Genomic DNA, 25,453 nt, shown 5'->3' with positions numbered 1-25,453 from the left:
TGTACTATATAGATATAAACATATCAGTTATACAGCAGGCCATAGGGCCAAATATCTTATAAAGACTAAGATAGCCTGTGTAGCCTGTCTACAATGCAATACCCTGGAAATAAACATAATTAGTAATAATATATAAATATATAATACAATAATGATTATGTAGCTAATTATTGATATACAGGGTGTTTCAGTTACACGTTTCAGAACTTCTAAGAGGGGTAGGGTACATCCTGACAACTCGAAATCATATAGCAATGTGGGGTCGGAAATTTTTTCCTGAAGCGGTGTTGTACACAGAAGCACCATAAAGAAAAGAGACCGTAAGTTAGAAATCGTTTTAATAACACATGAAAAGAAGCAAAAGGGGACTTGTGCTACAAATCCCCTTTTTCCTGCTGAAGTGTTGTTTTCCGATGAGGCATCCTTCACAAGGGAAGGAATTTTCAACACGCATAACGACCATATCTGGGCGGTCGAGAACCCACATGCAATACGACGTCGTGCAGCACAGATTCGATTTTCGGTCAATGTATGGGCCGGTATTATGGGAGATCACCTCATCGGACCTTACCTGTTACCGTGTCGTCTAACCGGACCTATCTACTTGATCTTTCTGCAGCAAGTATTGCCACTACTTTTGAGAGATGAACAGATTTCTGCATCGACGCAACAGACAATGTGGTTCCAACACGATGGAGCCCCTGCCCATTATAGCGGAGATGTTCGTAACTACCTGGATGTCACATTTGGTCAACAGTGGATCGGACGTGGTGGTCCCGTGCGTTGGCCTGCTCGGTCACCCGACCTATCATGTCTTGATTTTTATTTCTGGGGTCATATGAAATCGTAGTTTATGACACCCCTATTGACAATGCTGAGGAGCTGGTTGCAAGAATCGCAGTAGCTGCCGAAGAAATTCGAAATTCGCCTGGAGTATTCCAGAATGTTCGGATGTCCATGCGTCGGAGATGTGAGGCGTGCATTGTAGCCCGTGGAAGAAACTTCGAACACTTACTTTAATCCATGTACCTTTTGCTTCTTTTCATGTATTATTAAAACGATTTCTCACTTACGGTCTCTTTTCTTTATGGTGCTTCTGTGTACAACACCGCTTCAGGAAAGCATTTCCGACCCCACATTGCTATATGATTTCGAGTTGTCAGGATGTACCCTACCCCTCTTAGAAGTTCTGAAACGTTTAACTGAAACACCCTGTATAGATACATTGAAAGGAATTTTCTGGCACTAACCACTTTCAATATATCTTCACCGATAATTAACAGAGCTATCTGTTTCTGATTGTTATCTGCCTGTTTAACTAAGTCCAATTAGTAAACATACACATAAAGGCTAATTTAGTTATACAGTAATTTAAATTTAGCAGCAAACAGGCAAGATAACAGCTAGCCCGACAGATAACTTCGAATGGAATATATAGAAAATAGAGGGCCAACCATAGTTTTCAATTTCAGTTGTGGTAATTTTATTTGATTTATATTTATGCAAAAGAAAGCTACTGCTGACATAAGGAGAAATGAAGTAGGAATAAGTATAGTAATTGATGTACTATACTTATTCCTACTTCATTTCTCCTTATGTCAGCAGTAGCTTTCTTTTGCATAAATATAAATCAAATAAAATTACCACAACTGAAATTGAAAATTATGGTTGGCCCTCTATTTTCTATATAGTATTCTATATATTCGTTTCGAAGTTATGTCGGGCTAGCTGTTATCTTGCCTGTTTGATGCTAAATTTAAATTATAACCAAATTAGCCTTTGTTTATTAATTGGACTTAGTTAAACAGGCAGATAAACAGGCAGCAGCTCTGTTAATTACTGGTAGGATATATTGAAAGGGGTTAGCCCTAGAAAACGTTCCTTTCAATGTATCTATTCAATGTGTCACACAGATATAAGTAATGCGGAACTGGAATTTGGGGAATACAATGTGTATAGAAAGGATAGACAGGACAGGAGGGGAGGAGGGGTTATGCTATTAATTAAGAAACACATAAAGTCCAAGGAAGTGAAGCCAGTTGACATCGATGGACAGGGCAGTGTCGAGTCAGTTTGGTGTGACATAAGCATAGGGAAATCAAAATTGAGAGTAGGAGTGTGCTATAGGCCTAATGACTCTGATGAGTATAATAAGATATTGTACAAGGAAATAGAGTGGGCCAGTAAATCAGAGAGTCTTATAATGGGGGATTTTAATTTCCCAGATATTGACTGGAATTTGTGGATTGGTCACTCGCACACTAGCAAGGCTTTTGTGGATTTATTGGATGATTGTTTTCTACATCAGCATGTTCGTGAGGCAACAAGAGGGAGCAATACTCTTGATCTGATTATCAGTAGTGATTCTTCATGCATTAAGAATCTGCAGGTAAATGAACCACTAGGTGGCAGTGATCACAGTGTTGAAGTGGGATTTACTCAAGGAGGTAACTACCATCACAGGTAAAGGGAAGGGTTTTTGTTTTCGTAAAGGCGACTATGATGGTCTGAGACAGTATTTAAATTCTATACAGTGGGACCAACTGATGATGTTACCAACAGCAAACTTAAAATGGGAGGCATTCAAGGAACTAATCTTGGAGGCTACCAGGCTTTACATACCAACTAAGAAATATTGTTCAAGGTTTAGGCCTAAATGGTTGTCAGATGAACTAATGAGACATGTGGCAGAGAAGAAAAATGCATGGGATACATACAAATTAATGGGTGACATGGAAGCCTATGATAGATATAAGTTGGTCTGTAACCAAGTCACAAAGGAGATTAGGCAGGCAAAGGCAGACTACGAAAAATCCTTGGCAAAGGATGCAAAGAAAAACAGACAAGAGTTCTTTACATATTTAAACTCAAGAAGGAAAGGGATGAATCAGATTGGTCCACTGGATATTGATGGTTCAACAGTTGAGGATCCTGCTCAGGTGGCTAACAATTTAAACGAGTATTTTGCATCTACATTCACGCATGAGGAGTTATTCAGGAAGGAGAATGATGTAGGTAAAGTAAACATTGGCAGTGAGCTGGATGATTTTGTAATAACTGAGAGGAAAGTGGAGGAGAGATTGTTGAGGATAAACATAAAAAAGGCACCTGGGGTGGATGGGATCTATCCAGTTATATTAAAGGAGGCAGCAAAGAAAGTAAGCAAGCCCCTAGCCCTAATTATGAGAGCTTCTTTGGACTCAGGGGAGGTACCCATAGACTGGAGATGTGCAAATGTAACCCCAATTCACAAAGGAGGATCAAAGGCTGACACAAGTAATTATAGACCTGTTAGTTTAACTTCTGTTCCAGATAAATTAATGGAGGCACTGGTTAAAGAAGCACTGCAGGATCATCTAGACAAGAATTCAGTTATAGCTCAGACGCAGCATGGTTTTGTTAAGGGCAGGTCTTGCCTGACCAATTTGATTGGATACTATGATGTAGTCACAAAAGAACTGGATGCAGGGAATAACTTTGATATTATATATTTGGATCTTAGAAAGGCTTTTGATACTGTTGCACATGGAAGACTGCTGCACAAATTGGAGCAGTGTGGCATTGGAGGCAAATTTCTGCTATGGATAAGGGGATGGTTGAGTGACAGAAGACAGAGAGTGGTAATCAATGGACACTGCTCAACGTGGACTGTTATTAGTGGAGTTCCTCAGGGTTCAGTGTTGGGTCCGTTGTTGTTTTTGGTGTTTATGAATGATATTGATGATGGGATATCAAGTTTAATGTCCAAGTTTGCAGATGATACAAAGGTTGGCAGGGTTGTTAAGGACACTACTGACGCTATGCTGCTGCAACAGGATCTGGAAAGGTTGAACAGATGGGCTGAGAGGTGGCAAATGAAGTTTAACATTGACAAATGTAAAGTACTACATATGGGAAACAGTAACCCCAGAGCAACGTATCAACTCTGCGGTACTACACTGACAGTGGTGGAGAATGAAAAGTACCTGGGGATAATTGTGCAGGCAGATATGAAGTTCTCTGAGCAGTGCAGACGAGCTGCAAGAGTAGCTCATGGTGTCTTGTCAATGATAAAGAGGAATTTTTCTAGCAGGGATAAGGAGGTGATTATTCCCTTGTATAAGGCAATGGTTAGGCCACATCTTGAGTACTGTATACAGGTCTGGAGGCCTCATTTCAGGAAGGATGTGGAGCTGCTGGAACGGGTACAGAGAAGGGCAACAAGATTAGTGAATGGAACAAAGGGTTACTCTTACGAAGAAAGGCTTAAGTTTTGCAAATTACAGAGTCTGGAGACTAGGCACCGGAGAGGTGATCTGATAGAGGTGTATAAGGCTTTGAATAGTTTGAGCATGCTCAATGCCAATGAGATTCTTCATCTTGCTCAGAATAATCAGCTCAGAGGGTTGTTGTCATTTGGTTTTTAGGAGCATTAGCAACTAAGGCCATATTGCTCCGGGATATGCGGTGGTCATTCCCTGAATGACCTTTCCGCATCCTCCGTATTTGGTGGTGACGGGCTCGAACCCCGGTCTAATCAAGAAGCGTGTGCTACGCACTGCTGCTCCTTCCCACCTGGCTACGGAGGCGCCAGCTCAGAGGGCATAAATTCAAATTGAGGAAGGACGGATGTCGGATAGATGTGCGGAAATTTGCCTTTGGCCAGCGGGTGGTTGGTTGGTGGAACCGACTTCCATCACTTGTTGTTGAAGTTGATAGTCTAAACAAATTTAAAGCTCAACTGGACAGGTATTTCGAACGAACGGAGGGGTGAAATGGGAGTGGTGTGTGTTTTTTTTTTTTTTTTTTGGCTGATGCTGAATAAGCTTGCTTTCTTGCATCAAATGCCTCTACTAATGCTAATGCTAATCTATATATCAATAATTAGCTACCTAATCATTGTATTATATATTTATGTATTATTACTAATTATGTTTATTTCCAGGGTATGGCATTGTAGATCCACACAGGCTATCTTAGTCTTTATAAGTTATTTTGGCCTTATGGCCCGCTGTATACTGATATGTTTATATCTATATAACACATATACTTTTACTATAATAACTAGATATATATATATATATATATATACACAGGGTGTTTCAAAAATGGTCAATAATTTAAAGGTGATAAGCAAAAACCAAAATAAGCAAAAAAAAAAAAGTCCCAGTGAACATCGGGCCACAAATGAACCGTTTGAGATAATGCACATTTTCTGTTAAGAACTTCCACTGACTATGGGAGCAGTAGTTTAGCAAAAAGCTGTGAATCCTTTGCTAAGGGTGATTTTATTAAACATAAGATAACATTTTTAATTTTTGGTTTCACCACAGGATTTTACAGATGTTTCATGTTCTGTCTAACACCCTTTCCTCAACATCAGGTGTGATGCTTCTGGGCCTACCTGCTCGTACTCCATATGTGAAGCACCCATGTTCTCTAAGGCATTTATGTACCCTGATGAAAGCTTAAAATTGCTGGTATATGTCTAAAATTGCTCAGAAGCAAAGTAGTAAGATTCAGCTGCAGGAGAGCATTGTATCACAAAATTGGGCAACCGTATATCCAGAAGTTAATTAACTCTATGGCAAATCATTGCAAGGCTGTAATTGCAGCTTGAGGAGGAACAACAAAATATTGAGGACTTATTTTGCTGATTTACAGTACACATTAATTTGTCATTTCAGTTTGTACACAAATGCAATAAAATGTATGTTTGGTTGTCATGATTTCTCATATTTCCATTAATTATGCATTTTACACTTTGGGAAGATATTTATGGCAATTAGGTATATCAGGTGGAGTCTTTTATTGGATTTCAATCACAGTTATATGTATATCCCATCTAACAAATGCATTTTAAACATTTCTGCAACCCACAATGCAGCACAAAAAAAATTATATTCAAAATTCATAAGTGATGCAGTTTTTTTTTGTCTGCCACTGTATAGCATATAAGATTTTATGTACAGTACAAAAACATATATGCAGATTTTATAATGCACAGAAAACCTGGGGTATGTCCTTTAAACCCTATATTGTATTTCTTGAGCAACTGTACAAATAAAAAAAAAAATACAGTTTAAAGCTCCAGGGTATCTACTATTTCGTTTCACATTTCATACAACAGGTTAGAGATGTTTATCTCTAGCCTGTTGTGTGAGATATTGAAACAAAATTTCACTTTCAAATTCCATTTTATAAAAAAAATTCAGTGAAGTCAGTTTTTTTTTTTTTTAACGGGAAAACATGGATAAAAACTCGGCAGTGAGCAGAATGGGTCAAGAAAACGGAATTTCCATCATAAATCCTGGGAGTTGGCAGCTATGCAATCTGTACAAACATATCCATTCATAGAAAGTGTATATTAAATGCACACATTCATGTGTTAACTGTTCTGTCCTCTAGCCTATACACTACAAGGGTAAACTTAAGTGCTAAATTGATTTAATAACAACAGTACAGTAATTAGCCACTAATTGCAATAATGCATTATATATTTATTGACAAAGATAACAAATTCAGCTTTCACATTATGCCACAAATACAAGCAACAGCTCAAACATTAAACTTTACACAAATCACAAGATATCAAATACCAGGTCTCAAAAATACATCCAAGAATAGGGTACAAATGTAAGCAAATATTTTACAATCTCTGCAGTAGAATTTAATATAAAATCAATTTCTATCCCAAATCATTACTTTTGGGAAAAGTTAAAAATCTTTTAATTCTGGTTTAAGTAAAAATGGACTTTCAAAAATTATTATAAAAATCAGCACTTTCACAGCACCAGATTGGCCCCTAAACATCTGAAAATATAAGATGCTGATTCATATCTCCTCTTTGCCAAACATTTTACTAATAGTTTTAGTATTAAAATGGTATAATGATGCAAGCAAACTTATTTTGCATCTGACAAAAAAAAATCTCATGTTATTACTATCAAAACATGCCCAACCAATTCCTTCTTGAATTTTACCCAAGCTTTTCATATCAAAATTGGAATAAATTACCACCCTTGCAGGCAACTTATTCCAATGTACCACAATGCACTGGCCAAAGGTAAACTTCATAATGTCTAGTCTACTATTCTTTCCTAAGATTTTATAGTTGTGCCCTCTGGTTCTTATCTTGCTCACCAGTAAAAGTATTCCTTCCTCATTCATTTTTCTACTCTATCCCACAAGACTTTATACACTTTGGTCAAATCCCTCCTAAGATGACTAGCTGTTAAGCTCTGCAGACTACATCTAAGCTGTTCCTTATAGGAATAATGCTCAGCACTCTTCGACAATCTAGTCTTTGTTCAAACTTCTCTAGCAGTTCTATATCTTTCTTTCTTTAGTTGTTGCCTTGAGTCATGGACACAATATTCCAACTGTGATCGCACTATCATCTTAGAGGGATAATGACCTTTTTCTCTCTACTCACAAAGTTCCAGTATGTCATAGAACACTATTGTGCCCCTCTTGCCCACCCGCATATCTAACTTAGTATCTTCCTGCATTATCATGTCTTTCTTGTCTTGAACATCTAATTCCTCTCCCCTGATCTATAGATACTCCTCAGTGAGTTTCTGTTAACCAAGTTCAATATCTTGCATCTAGTAGTATTAAACTGCAGTTGCCATTTTTTGGCCATTATGCATTTGGTCCAAATCCTTTTGAGGCAGTATGGCTGAGTTTTGATCATTAACCACCTTGTTTGTTTGTTATTTGGTTTTTAGGAGCATTAGCAACTAAGGCCATATTGCTCCGATTAACCACCTTCCCAACCTTTAAGTCATCAGCAAGCTTTGACAGCTTCCCATGTATTCCTTCATCAATATCATTTATGGCAGTCTGTTTCAATCAATTCCTAATCCACTGATGGTCTGTTCTGTTATCCTGTCCTATAATTTATACTCCCATGAGGAACTGCATCAAAAACTTTACTAAAATCCAGATATATTATGTCAATGTTATTTCTTGCAGCCAACTGCTTTATAATTCCTCATAGTAATTTAGCAGATCAGCCAAGTGTTGCATCTTTAACCATAGATTTCATAATCTTACCAACCACAAAAGTGAACTCACTAGTCAATAACTGGCCATCACTTCTTTGGTTCCATCTCCCTTATGAAATGGGGAGACAATGACAATTCTTCAGTCCAAGGGAATAATCCATGAATCTAACAATTCTCATTAACATTACTAATGGTTGGATGCACTCAAATTGCACCTTTTTCAGTACAACTGAAAAAGGTATGCCATACTCAATGGCTTTTCAGATAGGCTGAAAGGCCTATCTGAAATCATGTCACTTATCTTAGTGGTTCAACTTGATTTCACTATTTTCCCCCCTTGGCAATGTGGTTTTAATAGTAAAGGAAGTTGAAAAATACCCATTCAACTTGACCACCACTGCAGTTGGACTGTCAATTGTACCACCACTAATTTGACCTTGCAAAGAAGCCCATCAAATTTACTTTCTATGTCTTTGTATTTATATATACAAGATGCAGCAAATAAAGTTCCCAGACTGATGCTGTTTGGCGAGTCTGAAAATAAACAGAGGTTCTATGTTGTAATTCACAATCCTCCAACAGATGGTGGTAGAATATTAACCCTTAGGTTGGCAGATTGCAAGTAACAGTTCCATTATTAGCTTTAACATTATGTTGCATGTCATTATTTTGCAATGAAGCAACAATAAATATCAAATTATATTTTAAAATGGGAAAATCTGTAACAGAAACATGTGAAATGCTAAAAACTGTTTATGCTGATGGAACATTAAATCTTACTAGTATGTTTGAATGGTAAAAGCAGTTGAAAAACAGATGTGAGGATTTGTGATGATCCTAAAAGTGAGAATCTGTCAACCTCTCGAAATGAGGACAGAGTTGCAAAAATTCAGAACATTGTGGTAAGGGATCATTTGACCCTCAGAATGATGGCTAATGAGTTGGATATGAATAATGAGATGATTCAAATTCTGCATGAAGATTTAGGGAAAAGGAAGGTCTGTATAAAATTGGTGCTGCACAGCCTCACAATAAGCAGAAGCAACGAAGAGTGTTATCATGCAAAGACTTTATCCACACTTTTCAAAACAATCCTAATTTTGACAGTATAGCCACTGTAGATGACTTTGGTGTTTCAGTATGATCCAGAGACAATGTCAGTGCATGCAATGGACTTCAAAATCATCACTAAGGCCAAAAATGTTTTGTTTACATAAGTCCAGGATCAAGGTGGTACTGTTCATGTTTTTTTGACAAATAGGGTGCGATTTGCAAGGAATTTGTACGTGAAGGGAAAGAGTCAAACATGATTATCATCTTGATACTGGACTTCAACTAAACAAAACTTTTTGGGCCTTAGTGATTATTTTGAAGTTCACTACATGCTCTGGCACCTCATCTCTGGGTCATACTGAAAAACCCAATACTCATCTCAAGTGACCATACAGTCAAGGAAATTAGGATTATCACCAAGGACCTCAAAAACTACTGAAGGGCATTTCCTGAGTTAGACCACAATTTTGAGAGAAAGGCAGATGGTTCTTGTTGCGCAACACTGCCTCTACCGATATCATACTTGTTATGAAGATGACATTTCTGATGCAACATGGCATTGTACAGATTCCCCTCAAAAGGAGAGATTTCAGGAGGTTGAGGGAATAAAGAAAAATATAACCACCAAACTGAACAATTTCTTTAGAAACTTTTAGAATGGTGTAATAACTGCATTCAATCAATGGCAATTACTTTGAATAAAAATAAAATCATTTTTCAGCTCCTTCATTTTGTGTTTTTTATTGCAATAGTCCGGAACTTTATTGCCACCCCTCATATGAGTAGAACTCAGTTTCTCCATTTTTAGATGTCTTTGCTAATTTTTCATAATTGGCACTTACTCCATCAGTGGTTTATTACAAACCTGCTTACATTTATCTTATGAAACAAGAGTCATGCAATAGCCTGTAACTGTCCCATGCATTTTCCCTTTTATTCATTTAAGTCTTTCAACCTTGTCATCCATTTTGGCATCTTTATTTTTCAATACTCTCAACAGAAACAAATGTTTGTGGCTTCTAGGGCAAATCCCTTAAACTCTTCCCATAATAATAGTATACAGTAATAACTCCAGTTAACAGAGCTCTCCCCCCTTCCCATAATTAAAGCCATGGTGTTAACCATGGACCACCAAAATTTGCTTCGACACTAGCCATTTCATGATTATAATCATTTCCTACTATTGGTTACTGAACTGTTATTTTTTTTTAAATACTGTATGAATCTTTTGTGTGAATTAAAGCCAAGGATTTTTGACCTCTTCATGCTTTTTCTAATACATTGAAATAAATAGGTATTATAAATGATTCAAGAACCTATTTCCACTATATACATGTCAATGATTTTCTATATGTAAGAAGGAAATTAAAATCACCCTTAACGACACTTTCCCTTGCTTGATTCCTTAAGTTGCCTAAGGAGATAATTTTTGGACTGGTTTCACCTTTCACATGTAGCCATCAATCTTTCCTTTACTGCTAGTCATCTCACACCACACAAATCCACTCTGCCTGGACTTGATCAGGCTCTGGGAACTATCTTGTTATTTTCAAGCAGATCTGATACCCCCCCCCCCCAACAGATTTCTTCACTCTGCCCTATTTCTTCTGAAAACAAGTATTCACCATCCTCCTATCTTGGGATAGCACCATGTTTCAGTTATTCCTACAATAGTGGCATCAAGCTGACTCAACCAGGAGTTCAAGTTTTCATTTTAATAAACAATAAGTGAACTTAAATTTTGGTCAATAGCATATTCATAAAATACTATTGACTACACACAACAGTCAAATTTTATAAAGAATACTGCAAATTTATTTTCTGGGAATTATAAATTATTCCCACTGCACAGCACACACATCAATATATAAACTTATTTTATAGTGACATTTCAGGTAAAAAATTATTTCTCCAAGTGCTTTATAAAATACAATGTCTAAAACCGATAAAGTTTTCTTTTTTATTATGCAAGAAAAACAGTTAATTTACAAAATACGCAACTTTTCTCATGTAAACAGGTGGTATATTATCTAATAGGAACAGTAGGCACTGAGCCCAAGGCCAACAAAAAAAAAAAAAAAAAAAATATATATATAATAACTGTAACAAAAGATCTCTTCTTTATATTGAAGTTTATAATAAATTGCGGTTCATTAAAACAAACTTTTACTTTATTCATATGATTGTAATCGTTCAATAATTTCTCCAGTATACAAATATAATGGTATCAAATTATTGCCAGCAGTTTAAACATATTTAAATTATAAGAGCAAAAGATAAGAACATTGCAATAATGTTCTGATCAGCTGTTAATCAGCTATTCAAAATACTTCTGATCATACCCACAGAAATCAATGCATAAAAATGCATCCACCAAAGGGGCCTATGAATTAGAAGTGCCTAGGGCATACAAGGACCTCAATTTGCCCTTTATAAACATTAAAATAATTTAAAATATATAGTATTGGAAAAATCAATTTTCTATCCAACAGTTTTTATGAATAAAATTCAAAAACACAATTTCATGAATAGTTATTCCATAGCTTTATATTTAAATTCCATTACTGAAAAACGTACAATATTAATAGCAGCAAATCTGCATTCTGGAAATAAGCAGCTCAGTACAAAATACCTAACTTAAAACCATTCCTTCAATCTTTTCAAATCTCTTGTTACACCGTGTCCCACAGATTTCTTAATTACACATTTAGCAAATTCATTTAAAGTCAGAGTGACTATTAAGTAAGAATGCAGAATTAAGATTTGGAGAAAAGGACAGCTGAATAATTTCAGTATCACAAATGATATATCAAAGTAGCTCATGCATATATTCAAGGATTATTCACTTCAACTTGGATGTCAACATTTGAAGCACGGTTAAGTGAAAACAGCTTTCTAGTTCCTGAAGAAAAACTGAAATAGGGACAAATACTACTGGTTCAGAATAATAACAGGAGAGGTAGGCAGTGCTACCCTGTATGTGATAGCAGTGAAGGTACAATAGCATATGATAGAGGTTTCCAATATGTCACAGCTCAGTGATTCAATTTCTTTCTATTGATGATAGTCACACAAAGCCCAAGAACTACATTATAAATGTGAATGAGACATGGTCCAGGCAATGTGAACTGGGATTCAATTTATGCTACTGAGCAGCATTAAAAATATCTGTAATCACTATGGACAAAAAAAAAATTCATGAATTTCATAAGCTGGAAAAATCATGCATATAACATTCTTCAACCACTATGCCATTTCATATGTCAAAAATTAAGTTATATTAGCTTGATACTCATACACCCTCCAAGGTGATCTATGACACTATCAAAAACAAGAGACCTGAATATTTCACGATTATAGAAACTTTCTTGACACTTTCTTGGAAAATGCTCAACCACCTTCAAAACATTCAGACTTGTCAACTTGCCACTTTTTTTCGGAAGGAAAGTGGATAGTGATCTGGCAGGAAATTAATACCAGACAGATGATGCAAATGCTCTGCTACAATGGTGTCAAGAACAACCAAAAAAACTTACAACCAAGGTCTGGAGAGGTGACCAGATGTCCCTACAACAAAGATGAAAACAGACCCCTTTATTCCAAGTGGCATTTTATTAGAAATTACATCATTTTATTATACACATTTCATAAGCATATTTTGTTTATTTGTTGTTGGTTAATTTGGCTGAAAAACAGGGAATAATTGTTGACTGTTGGAACTAAAACACTTATCTCTTATACTAACATTCAATTTTATAAGTAAAAAGTATTATATTGATATTTCAAGTTAAAAGTATTTAAAGAAAACAATCATAATAGAATGTTTACTGATTCAATGTCTGTTCCTAATAGACAAGTTTGTAATGCATAGCAAAGCAATGCAAGTAAAATCAGTCACTTGTGATAGAACTATATGTTTGTAAAATATTTTACTTGGCCTGTCAGGTGTTCACGATTTGTGCACATACTACAGTGTGTGTGTGTGTGTGTCGTGTTTTTTACATTTTAAAATCTGGTCATCCCAGCCTAAAGAGAGTAAATAAATCTAATTTTTGCTTGTCTTGAAATATATCCATGAAGCAAATCCGTTTACTGCAGCTTTATTGAAAGGCGAAATCTATTTAAAGTTTAATATTAATATTTTTAATACATTAAAAAGTTTTGGAATTCTCATCAGGTTTCTGTGCCAAAGGCTAGGAAATAAAAAATATTAATTTTGTGTCCATCTAAGCTCCCTGAATAGAGAATTTATGTTATATTCCAACAATACATAGATATACGATTTCTGGTAGAAAGCATATGTATAGAGGATTTAAATGCATAAAAAAGTTTCGATAGTTATATTTAGAATATCAAAATTTAATATTAAAATACTTCTTACAGAAAATTATACTAGTAGATCAATTTAAGTTGGAGTCATTTAGATTAAATAAATGACACTAATTTGATGTTCCCTTATATCGTAATTCAAAGAATAAAAAGAATGAAATCCTACTCAAACATCACTAAACAAATACACTAAGACTCTTAGCTGTTTATATTCATGTACTTTAATTCCATAGTCATCACTTTAAAAATGTAAAACTGATCTAAAAATATCTGTGAGCAGTACTTTAAGTTTCAGTGTATTTATAATTTTAATTGGTGATTAAGTTTTATTCCATAAAACAATGCAAATAAATTTTAATACGTCAGGAATCATGTTACGAAATCAATTTTGTATTTTTTTAAACAATTTCAATTGTCCATATTGCTTGGAATAAATCCTTTGCATTATATAAAGGATTGAAGATTTAATCAATATTAAAAAAGATAATTTCAGTACATAGTACTTCTTCAAATAAATTAATTACACAGCTGCTTAACCCACTGGCAATATCTTATCATACATAAGATATTGGTCAACCTTGCAGAATATTTCCCCCTATTGAATACAATTTTTAAGAGAGCAGCTGTGACAGAGAATTACCTTGGAAAGTATCATAAGTTATCCTAGAAAGAACAGAATGGAGTTCCAGTGGTTAATGTGAAGGGAGTCAAAATAGGCTCCCTCATTATACCAACAACAACAACAACCAGCTTAAAGTATTTTAATCCACATTAATTTTTTAAAAATCTTTGAACCAAACCAGATGCATCTAAATGCAGTTCATTAAAATTTCTAATATATTATCATAATGTAATTATTTCAAAAAGATTCATGTTCAGTAGAGCCATTTTTAAATAATATAATATGCAGGGTTCTAGATAGTATGGTATATTGAGGTAAACTCCTCTTATTATTTTACAAATATGTAGTGTTCTGCAAATTTGTCTTCAGAAATGTGAAGAACATTACTCAATAATTAGTAATACAATACAAGCTTTAGTTTAAATGCTGGGCATACTAATAAATATAAAGATGCTTAAAATTATTTCTGGCATGCAGATGCTAAAACTACTTTAAAATGATTGTAATTTATTAATGAATGGCCTCAAAAAATGAGAACCTTATAGTGTGGGCATTTAGGAAAAGGTTCTGCTTCATTCCTTTATCCTTAGTAAAGGGGTGCTGAAATACTTTGGTCTGGCCCTGTCTGTAAGTTATACATTTAGTTAACAAGTATTATTATTTCTAAAGTTAATAATATTAAAATAACATGATTTTAACAAAAATATTTACTCTAGTCAGAGATAGTAATTGCATTATTCTTGGTAAAGTAACTTATGCATCACCATGTATAATTACTGCAATACAGAAATTTTAAATGTTAATAAAAATGATAAACTGGTAGTAAGTAAGGAAGAAAAGTTAAGAAAAATTGCAAACAGGCAGTGAGATGAGAAAGCCAAGTTTATAATGCTGGGAAGTACTTATTTATACACAAATAATTATATATTAATAGTTAATATAAAATATCAATTTGTATAATCACAATTAACTATCAACAATTTTCTTTAAATGAAAATTTGTTTAATGAACTGCATATAGATCACAAGAATTATGTTTCCCAGGGCAGAATAACATCATAAATATATAAGAATATAAACAATAAAAAAGAATATAAACAAAAGAAAATTACATTTAAGATATTAACTAGAACAAGGAGGGATAACCAGAAAATTGCTCCTTAAAAGTTTTTCTTCTCATGGGAATAGTTAATATAAATAATGGTATTGGATTATGTACAAATATCCACAAAGGAGGAAAAAATATTTCCAAGTAAGTAATTATCAACACTACAGTCACCTGCCACATTTTTTTTAAGGAAATGCATTAAACTATGTAACAGCTAAACCTTTTAAATAAGAATCCAATTTGTAATTTTCACTGTCATTTCGAGTACATACACTGCATACACTTCTGCAGCACATCACATAAGCTGTTATCAAACCTGAAACCATTTCTAAAACTAGTATTACTTGTAAACTTATTACCCATAATAACACAACCAACCATGCAATCTTTGTATTGCTTTCAATTTAAGTTCCCATAACCAGGAAGCCAAATACAATTTAAATTAAAATTATCACATTTTTATTATATAGAGTAAATGGAAATATAATTTTCCAATATTTAGTATCAAATATTCCTGGCTTTTTTTTTTGTCTAGGATCAAGGTAATTTTTTATGTACGTTTCTCTTGAGGACTGGAAACAGTTGTATCAGATGCACTAGATCTCCTCTCCAAGTTGTCCACTGAGTCATCAAGACTTCCTCCATGAGGAACTGGTCCAGCTACCTTTGTCTTAAAAATAAAATTAAATGAATACAAAAATATTATGTTCAGAACTTGAGGCAAGGAATAATAATCTGACCTTTCAATTATTTCTTCTATTATTTAAAATGAGATAAATTTTTTTGTTCTTAATTATCCTAAAAATAGAAACCAATGATAACACACACACACACACACACACACACACACACACACACACACACACACACACACACACACACACGGTTCGACTTTACGAGTTAATTCATTCCTAGCATGCGCTCGTGAAGCAGGAATTTATTTCCCATAGACATAAGGTTAAAAATAGGGTGGAAATTTATTTCCCATAGACATAAGGTTAATAGGCATTCTCAACAATGAAATTAGTTAGCTATTAGCTAATTAGATTAAGTTTAAACAATGACTGATTTATCAAAAGAAATGAAAACATATCCTGTAAAATCAAGCATATTATAATAATAGAAAAGTTATTTATGCCTTACAAATGTTAAAGAATGTTTATTCTTCATCATCATCGACTAAATGCACACTCGTTGATCACTCATTATTGGCTCGGCACTCGGTTTGTTGCAAAAGGAGTTGTCATCTTCAGAAATGTTTCAAGAGGTGTTTGTTTCCAATATAATTTTCTCTTTTAATTATAAATTTGACGATTGCATGCATAAGCATTTTTTAACGGCACAGACAAATTGCAACTAACACAATTTGTGAGGAGTAATCAAGTTTATGAAGCTTAAAAAAAAAAAAAAAAAAAGGAATGAAGAGAAGATTCTGAAAATTTATTTATGTTTTTTTATACGATTGAAGATTTCAGTAAAGGGGAAATATCTCCAGGGGCTCACATGTGGTGAGTATGGGCTTGGCACACCCAAGGTCCCGGAGCTGGATATCATCATTCTTCTCTCTCTCTCTCTCTCTCTCTCTCTCTCTCTCTCTCTCTCTCTCTCAGGGTAACTCAGAAATATTTATTTTAGCTGGTGTAGCACAAGCCCCAAGCTTCCTTCACTATATGGCTAGTAATAACAATAATAATAACACATTTCACCATAATAACGTAAAAAAACACACAATTCCAGCTATTGGTATTTTCGCAAATGCAATAACATCGAGTTTACTACCCGTTTATAATTGCTTGCAGTAATAGAAAAGCCCAATAAACCGGAAAGTGCAAATTGTTTTTATTGTTTTATGGTCTTGACTTTGTGATATTTTAGAAAAATATCACAAAGGCGTTTAAAATTCTTATAATGGAACATATGATAATGATGAAAGTGTAGTGCATTTTAATGATTTGAATTGGTAACTAATACAATTTACAAACCATGCTCAAGACCTTTTTAAATGGCCTTAAGGTCACGCTCGTGACCTTAAAAATGACATTTTAGAGAGATAAATAGCTTAAGTTATACAGCAAAAATTTTAACTTCCGAGATCTTGAAACAAATTACCAAAAAACAATGTGTTATTGGGTTCACATTATGGTATTTGAACGATACTATGGTGTCTCTGGAATTGATTAATATCGAAAAGTGGGGTACACTGTATTGTATAGCTATGCACATGGTTTGGAATGCGATATTTATGAATGTTTAACATTCATTTTTTGCAATTAATGTTCATATTTTCGATTTTGTTGCTACTTGATACTTGGGGGGGAAAAAAACAAAAAAAAAAAAAAAAAAACACAAACCCGGGAACTCAAAGCGAGAACTGCCTGTGTGTGTGTGTGTGTGTATATATATGAAACAAGTATAATAATGGGTTAGAAAGTGAAGTGGTAACAAAGAGATAAAAATAAAGCTGATATGACAAATGCAACTGAGTGCAAAAAGCAGCAGCAGCAAAGGATACAAAAGCTTATATAAGTGAGGTGAAATTAATAGGTCTGTTAAAAAGTGCGAAGATGGAAGCATAAATTATACAAAATGCCATAACTAATAGAAGGATAGCAGAAACTGGAAATATTGCAGGCACGAAAAAGAGAGAAAGAATGTGAATATACTATATGTTATAATGAATTAAGCAAAAATATGCAAGGGCGGCATCGTTTAAGTTATATCTCATATTGTGAATACCTTTGCAACGAGTTGCCATGATATTGCACTACTTTGAATAAGTAACGCTTCATTAAAGGAGAAGACTGTTGTTACTTATTCTCTGTGGATACCACAACCCAGACAACACTGTTTCAGGGCTATTTGGTCCTTCTTCGGTGGGTGGGTGGGTAGGTAGGTACCCTAGTGATGCAATGACAAAACAGTTATGAAGTATAACTCCACAATATGAGAGATGCCTGATGGTGTATAACATAAGTTATGACTGAAATACATTAAGGGCTTTAGCCTCAAGGCTGCGAGAGATTTAGACAATGTACAAGTTAGTGCAACTGCATCATATTAGTACGCAGCTAAACTCTGAATCAGCAAAAATATGCAAAGGCGGCATTGTTTAAGTTATATCTCATCTTGTGAATACCTTCACAATGAGTAGACACGATATTGCACTACTTCGAATAAATAACGCTTCATCAAAGGAGAAGACTGTCACTTATTCTCAGCGGATATCACCAACATGAAGCGTTACTTATTCGAAGTAGTGCAATATCATGGCAACTCTTGTGAGGGTATTCACAATATGAGATATAACTTAAACGATGCCGCTTTGAATATTTTTGCTAATTCAGAGTTTAGCTGCGTACTAATGAGATGTGGTTGCACTAACTTGTATGTTGTTAGTTGGTTATTTGGTTTTTAGGAGCATTAGCAACTAAGGCCATATTGCTCCGGGGATATGCGGTGGTCATTCCCTTACCTTTCTGCATTTGGTAGTCACGGGCTCGAACCCCGGTCTAATCAAGAAGTGTGTGCTATGCACTGCTGCTCCTGCCCACCTGGCTACGGAGGCGCCTTAAACTTGTACGTTGTCTAAATCTCTCACAGCCTAAGGCTAAAGCCCTTAACGTATTTCAGCAAAAAAAGTAAATATTGATACATGATCAGGTATTTCATCAGGGGACTACACACCTGATCATGTATCAAGGACCGTGTTTCTATACTTGTCCATACATGTGGAAGTAAAGCAAATTTAAGAATAAAACTAAGTGAGATCAAAAAAGGGGATAAAGCAGTATAACTTTCACAAAATATGGACAATGTAGTCCCAATGCAGTGTATGTTTTATAACAAAATAAATTAAGGTGAATTAAAGTGGAAATACAATAAAAATAAAAATAAGTGTTTACAGTGCAACCTAGACACAAAAATAAGTGGTTATAAGCGAATGATGTGATTTGGAATAAATTTAAGGAGAATATGTATATAAAATTTAGTGCAAGCAAATGGTATAAGGCAAGGGAATGAATGAAGATAGGGATGGGATAAAAATAAGTGTAGATAAAAAAAAAGATGAAGACAGAGGGAAATTAAGGTAGTAGGAATGTTTGTATCACCCTCGTATTGCACTAATAGTTTTACGAATGGGAAAAAAGAAGAACTAGAAAGTATAAAGATTAAAAGTTAAGAAAAAGATATTAAAATTACTGAGCTGGGATTGTAAAGCCCATCCTTTTATTAAGGGCCCTGACAGTGAGAGAGTTAGTAGGAAAAAAAAAGAGACTAATACCAAATGCTTGTGTTGTAAGAAGCTGAAAATAAAAACCAAAAGCCTTATAAAAAGTAGATAGTTGCTAAACTCAAGTATAAAATCAATGCCTGGAATTTAAGTAATGCTAGTAAAAAGTTGAGGCAGGAAATGTGAGAAAATATCCAGTTGGATTGATAAATGAAGCTAAAGCAGTAACACATGAGTGAGTGAGTGTGTGTGCTTGGAACTCAATAATTTATAGTGAAAAAACAGACTTAAAAGAAATCTGTAAAAAGATAGAATTAGTGACCTCTATAGTCTTTTTGATAAAATGTGTGTAGGGATATAGAAGTGAAAAGTTGGTAAGGAGAAAGTATATACAGCAGGCCCCCGTTATAACGCGGTTCGCTATACGCTGATTCGCTATAACGCTGTTATTATATTATAACCCGTGTCTGACTATAACGCTCTTTTACAGATTACATTTTTGACATATTTAACGAAATCGTTTCATTTGATGAAGTCGATAGCTTGAAAATGAATAGCAAAACAGCATTAAAACGTTTCCCACGCCGACTTGAGAAATTTTCCCACGCTCAGTGAAATTTTCTTGCACGCTAATTTAATTGCAGTACAGTGACTTGTTACGTAGTTCCTAGATCAATATTTTAAAAAATGACGAAGTATATTGCTTGTAATATTTGCGTTATATGCATTTATCCGAAGTCTACTCATCACCCAGTACCGTATTAGACAACGTGCGAAACGGACAGTTTACTTGAACATTGTACCATAATTAATGCAACCAATGCAGTTACATTTTCGAAGAATGAAAAAAGAATGAAAAATCAACAACGTCTGAGCACAGTACGAAGACTATAAATGTAAGAAAAAGACTGAATTTGAAAATTAGACGTTTTGAAGCGAATCGATTCCATCCGTTGACAAGCGGATGTGTGCCATAATTTAGGACTTGCAACTTTAACTGTAAGAACAATTATAAAAAAATAAAGAATTAATTTTTGCAGCGGGAAAGGTAGCTGTTCCACTGCAAGCAACTAGGACTAGGCCAGCTATTAGGATTGAAATGGAAAGACTTTAATTTTATTGAAGATAATGTCCAATGCAGAATTCAGTTAAGTTAAATATTAACAAAAAAGAGAGAGAGAGAGAGATTAGCCAATATGATGATCTGAAAAAAACTCGCCTAAAAAAAAAAAAAAAAAAATGTGGAACCATTTAAAACTGGTAAGGGCTGGTAGAATAGATTTAGAATCCAGGGAGTGCAGATCAAGGAGCCGAAACTTTCAAAAAAGAACTTGTTAAAATTATTGAAGAGGGGTATTGTGTGTTATACTTCTCAACAAGTTTTTAACATAGATGAAGCAGGACTTTTGTGGAAACGGCCTAAAAGAAGTTTCATATTGAAAGAAGAAAAAACATGCCAAGTTTCAAAGCGGCGAAGGATCAGTTGACATTATTGCTGGGTGGTAACGCTGTGGGCCATTTAAAATTAATACCCCTTTTAGTTTATTTGGAAGAGGGCCAAAGTTCAACTCAAAATCCACACATTTTTCATGATTAAATTCATCCATTAAATTAAATCAATTAAATTCATTATTTTAATTGGAATTTTAAGTTTACTTTTGATACGCAAGTAGTTACCACATAATTATACGTATGTAATGCAGAATATTTTATATGTGCAAATATTTGAATATTAAATATTTTGACCGACATTTGTGCATCTTTTCATTACCGTTTATTATTGATTAGGAAATATCCTATGGCACCGACCGCAGCTCACAAATACATATGTTACCTTATGGGAAAGCGGCGCTCGCTTAGCGCGGATTCACTTAGCGCTCTGTTTTTCCGGAACGAATGATCAGCGTTAAGCGGGGGTCACCTGTATACAGTGGAAATTATATAGTGCAAATAGAAAGCCGGATTTTTTTTTTTTTTTTTTTTTTTGATTTGGTAGTTATTGGCGCATCGGCTTCTGGGGCCATATTGCACCTCCCAAGGTTTTTTTTGCAGTACTTTGATCCAAGCCCGAGGTGGGAATCGAACCCGCGACCTTTGGGTTGCCGGGCAGGTACTTTACCCACTCGGCTAGCCCGGTCGGCCTAGAAAGCCGGAAGATTTATTTGGAATAACGAAATTTTGTAAAGAGAAAGGTTGAAGTTATACGGAAAGTAAGAATAGAATAGTCCAAAAATGAAATAAAAATACATATTTCATACAAGTAATCAAAGTCCATTAGATCAAGTAACAAAATGGCTGTGAAAGATCCCAACATTATTAGCATATTTAATATGCTTTTAAACGAGTCCCACAGGGTTCGGTGTTGGGTCCTCTGTTGTTTTGTATATTTATCAATGATATTGATGAAGGTATATCAGGCTTAGTGTCGAAGTTTGCAGATGATACAAAGGTTGGCAGGGTTGTTAATGACAGTAATGGCAGTGTGCTACTGCAACAGGATATAGATAATTTGGGCAGATGGGCTAAGAAGTGGCAACTGAAGTTTAACCTCGACAAATGCAAAGTACTGCATATGGGTAGAAGTAACCCCAGAGAAATGTACCAACTGTGTAGTACTACACTTAAGGTGGTAGAAAATGAAAGACCTGGGAGTAATTGTGCAATCAAATATGAAGTTTTCTGAGCAATGCAGACAGGATGCCAGGGCAGGTCATGGGGTTTTGTCAATGATATATAGGAATTTTGCTAGCAGGGAAAAGGAGGTGAATGTCCCTCTGCATAAGGCAATGGTCAGGCCATGCCTTGAGTATTGCGTACAGGTCTCGAGGCCTCATTTTAGGAAGGATGTAGATTTGCTTGAGCATGTACAGAGAAGGGCAACAAGATTGGTGAGGGGAATGAAGGGATCCTCTTACCAAGAGAGGCTTAAGTTCTGCAAATTGCAGTGGCTGGAGACTAGGCACCTGCGCGGTGATCTGACTGAGGTGTATAAGGCCTTGAATGGGTTGAGCAACTGAATTCTGATGGGATCTTTCCACTTGTTCAGATTACAAACCTAAGGGGACATAAATTCAAATTAAGAAAAGGCAGATGTAGAATAGATGTGCGGAAATTTGCCTTTAGCCAGCAGGTGGTTAATTGCTGGAACAAACCTCCATCTGTCGTTGTGGAAGTTGATAAGTTAAATAAATTTAAGGAGAAACTGGACAGGCATTTGGAGGGAATGGTGTGATTTTTTTTGACTAATGCTGCATAAGCTCATACACTTGCTTTCTTGCATCACATGCCACCACCACTATTACTACTACAACATCTAAAGATAAATGCACAAAAGACTAAAATACTTGTCACCAAGAATGATGAATAACCTCAAACAAACATCAAAATGGGGAACAACAAAGTGGAACAAGTGAAACAGTTTTGTTATTTGGGGAATTTCATTACCTAGGACAACCGGTGCGCTACAGAGATCAGAAGAAGAATCACCCTTGCCAAGCAAGCTTTCACTAATAAGCAAAATATTCTAACCAGCAGACACATCGACAGGGGGGACCAGGAAAAAGTTTGCTAAGTCATTTGTTTGGAGTGTGCTGCTATATGGAAGTGAAACCTGGACATTATGCAAGCAAGATATCAAGAGACTGGAGGCATTGGAAATGTGGGTTTGGAGGAGGATGTTGAGGATTAGCTGGACAGAGTGACGATCCAACGAATCTGTTTTGAATGAGATGCAAGAAAAGTGGCAGCTACTCACGACGGAGGCAAAAAGACAATCTAAATTTTTAGGACACACCCTAAGACAAATTTTTAGTGAATATCTCAGAAGGAAAAATATTGGGAAAGAAAGGAAGGGGACGACCAAGGAAGAAAATTTTGGAAAACCTAATGAGGAAAATGAACTTTAGGGGGATATGAAGAAATGAAATGTTCAGCAGTAGACAGAGGTGTATGGTTGCAGCGACAAGGCGAAGCCTTTAGAGTTTGATGATGATGAATTTCAATAATTAAAAAAGATTAAAAATATATCATGTTTATAATGATCCATTAAATGTAGTAAAAAAATGAAAGGCTAGTTTTACTATAATGTGTCCTGTAGGTTATTTTAAACATGATTGAATTTCTAGTGATTCTTGATAGGACATTTAATTTTATATCTGACAATAGTGAGGTATTTAAAAAAAAAAAAAGACTGTTTATGACCATATAAATTAATTTTATAATTCAAACTACCTTCTCTAGCAGTTTCACTTTTTATTCTGGATAAACAAGCAAAATATCTATTATTATATGAATGCTATCGTATATTACAAGAAATATTTAACTATCCATATCTGTATTTTTCCCAGTTTTTTTTATTTATTTATTTTTTTATTAAATATTTAAAATTAAGGAACCAGACTGGGAAAGCAAATTCTAAGTGAAGCAAGATGAATGACAAATTAGGTTTTGGTATGAACTGAACTAAAATGATTCGAATTCAATGTGTTTAGACAAGGTGCAAGGTTCACTACTGACAACCAAACTTGATTTGGTTATCAGCAGTGATTCTACATGCTAATAAGAATCTGCAGATAAAAGAGGCACTGGGTGGCAGCGATCACAGTATACAAATGTGGAATTTAATTAAATACCTAAATACTGTCAAGGGCAAAGAAAGGCTTTTGCTTTCATAAACATGACCATGACTGCATCATAGTATACAATCAAATTGGTCAGACACAATTTAGCATTAGTAGAGGCATATGATGCAAGAAAGCAAGCTTATGCAGCATCAGCAAAAAAAAAAACCACTCCCATTTCACCCTTCCATTCATTCCAAATGCCTCTCCAGCTCAGCTTTAAATTTATTTAGGCTATTAGCTTCCACAACAAAAGATGGAAGCCTGTTCCACCAATCAACTACCCACTGGCTAAAGGCAAATTTCTACATATCTATTCTACAACTATCTTTCCTCAATTTGAAACTGTGCCCCCTCAGGTTCTTAGTCTGAGCAAGAGGAAGAATCCCATCAGCATTCAGCTTGCTCAACCCATTCAAGGCCTTATACACCACAATCAGATCACCTTGCAGGTGCCTACTCTCCAGGTGCTGCAATTTGCAGAACTTAAGCCTTTCTAGGTAAAAGCACACCTTTGTTCCCCCTCACCAATCTTGTTGCCCTTCTTTGTACGTGTTCTAGCAACTCTACATCCTTCCTAAAATGAGGCCTCCGGACCTGTACACAGTACTCTAGGCGTGGCCTGACTGCTACCTTGTATAACGGGATAATCACCTTGTCCCTGCTAGCAAAATTCCTATATATCATTCACAAGACTCCCTTGACCTGCCCTGTCAGCCCGTCTGCACTGCTTAGTGAACTTCATATTTGACTGCACAATTACCCCCAGGTCTTTTTCACTTTCCACTTCCCTGAGTGCAGTGCCACACAGTTGGTACATTTCTCTTCAGTTACTGATACCCATATGTGATTTTCCCCTCAACATTTTTCCCTACTGATTTTTCCTAAACAAACCCATGCTGTGATTGAAGTATAACTGCACTCCTATCTAGATCTAACACTACTTTTTAATCAGTGATTTCATTATTTTTCCCTGGAGCAGAAGTAAAGCTAATAGGTTAGCAATTACTTGTGTCACCCTTGGATCCCCTTTGTGAATTGGGGATACATTTGTATATCACCAGTCAGCAGGGGCATCACATGAATCCAAGGATACTCTTAAAAATAAGACTAAGAGTTTGCTTACCTCCATTGCTGCCTCCCTTAATATACTTGAATAGAGCCATCAACCCAAGCCTTTAGGTTTAACTTCAATTTCCCTTCCACTTTCCTGTCAGTTATCGCAAAATATATTGCCTTGAGGGAGCATAGATTCAAACTGAGGAAAGATAGTTGTAGAATAGATGTGCAGAAGTTTGCCTTTAGCCAGTTGATTGCTGGAACAAGCTTCCATCTGTTGTTATGGAAATTGATAGCTTAAATAAATTCAAGGCAGAACTAGACAGACATATGGAATGAATGGATCAGTGAAATGGGAAGATTTTTTTTGGCTGATGCTGTATAAGCTTGCTTTCTTGCATCATGTGACTCTACTAATGCTAAAAAAACATTCACCTCCCTGTTA

At 35.3% G+C, this 25,453-nt stretch overlaps 1 protein-coding gene across 2 annotated transcripts in view; it reads right to left on the bottom strand.

The window, feature by feature from the left end:
- Window positions 1–15,152: 15,152 nt before the first annotated feature.
- Window positions 15,153–25,453, bottom strand: part of LOC150077664 (tumor protein D52-like) — a 147,016-nt gene continuing 136,715 nt past the window's right edge. For both annotated transcript variants that reach the window (XM_090384990.1, XM_090384991.1), the window contains one exon: window positions 15,153–15,769. In XM_090384990.1, coding sequence (XP_090241116.1) covers window positions 15,650–15,769 — 120 coding nt within the window. In that variant the 3' untranslated portion in view covers window positions 15,153–15,649. The remainder of the gene's footprint in view (window positions 15,770–25,453) is intronic.

This window comes from Mastigoproctus giganteus, chromosome 11 (assembly GCF_048544385.1).
Source record: "Mastigoproctus giganteus isolate SK-2022 chromosome 11, ASM4854438v1, whole genome shotgun sequence".
Classification (NCBI taxonomy): Eukaryota; Metazoa; Arthropoda; class Arachnida; order Uropygi; family Thelyphonidae; genus Mastigoproctus; species Mastigoproctus giganteus.
This window is presented reverse-complemented; position numbering and strand designations above follow the sequence as displayed.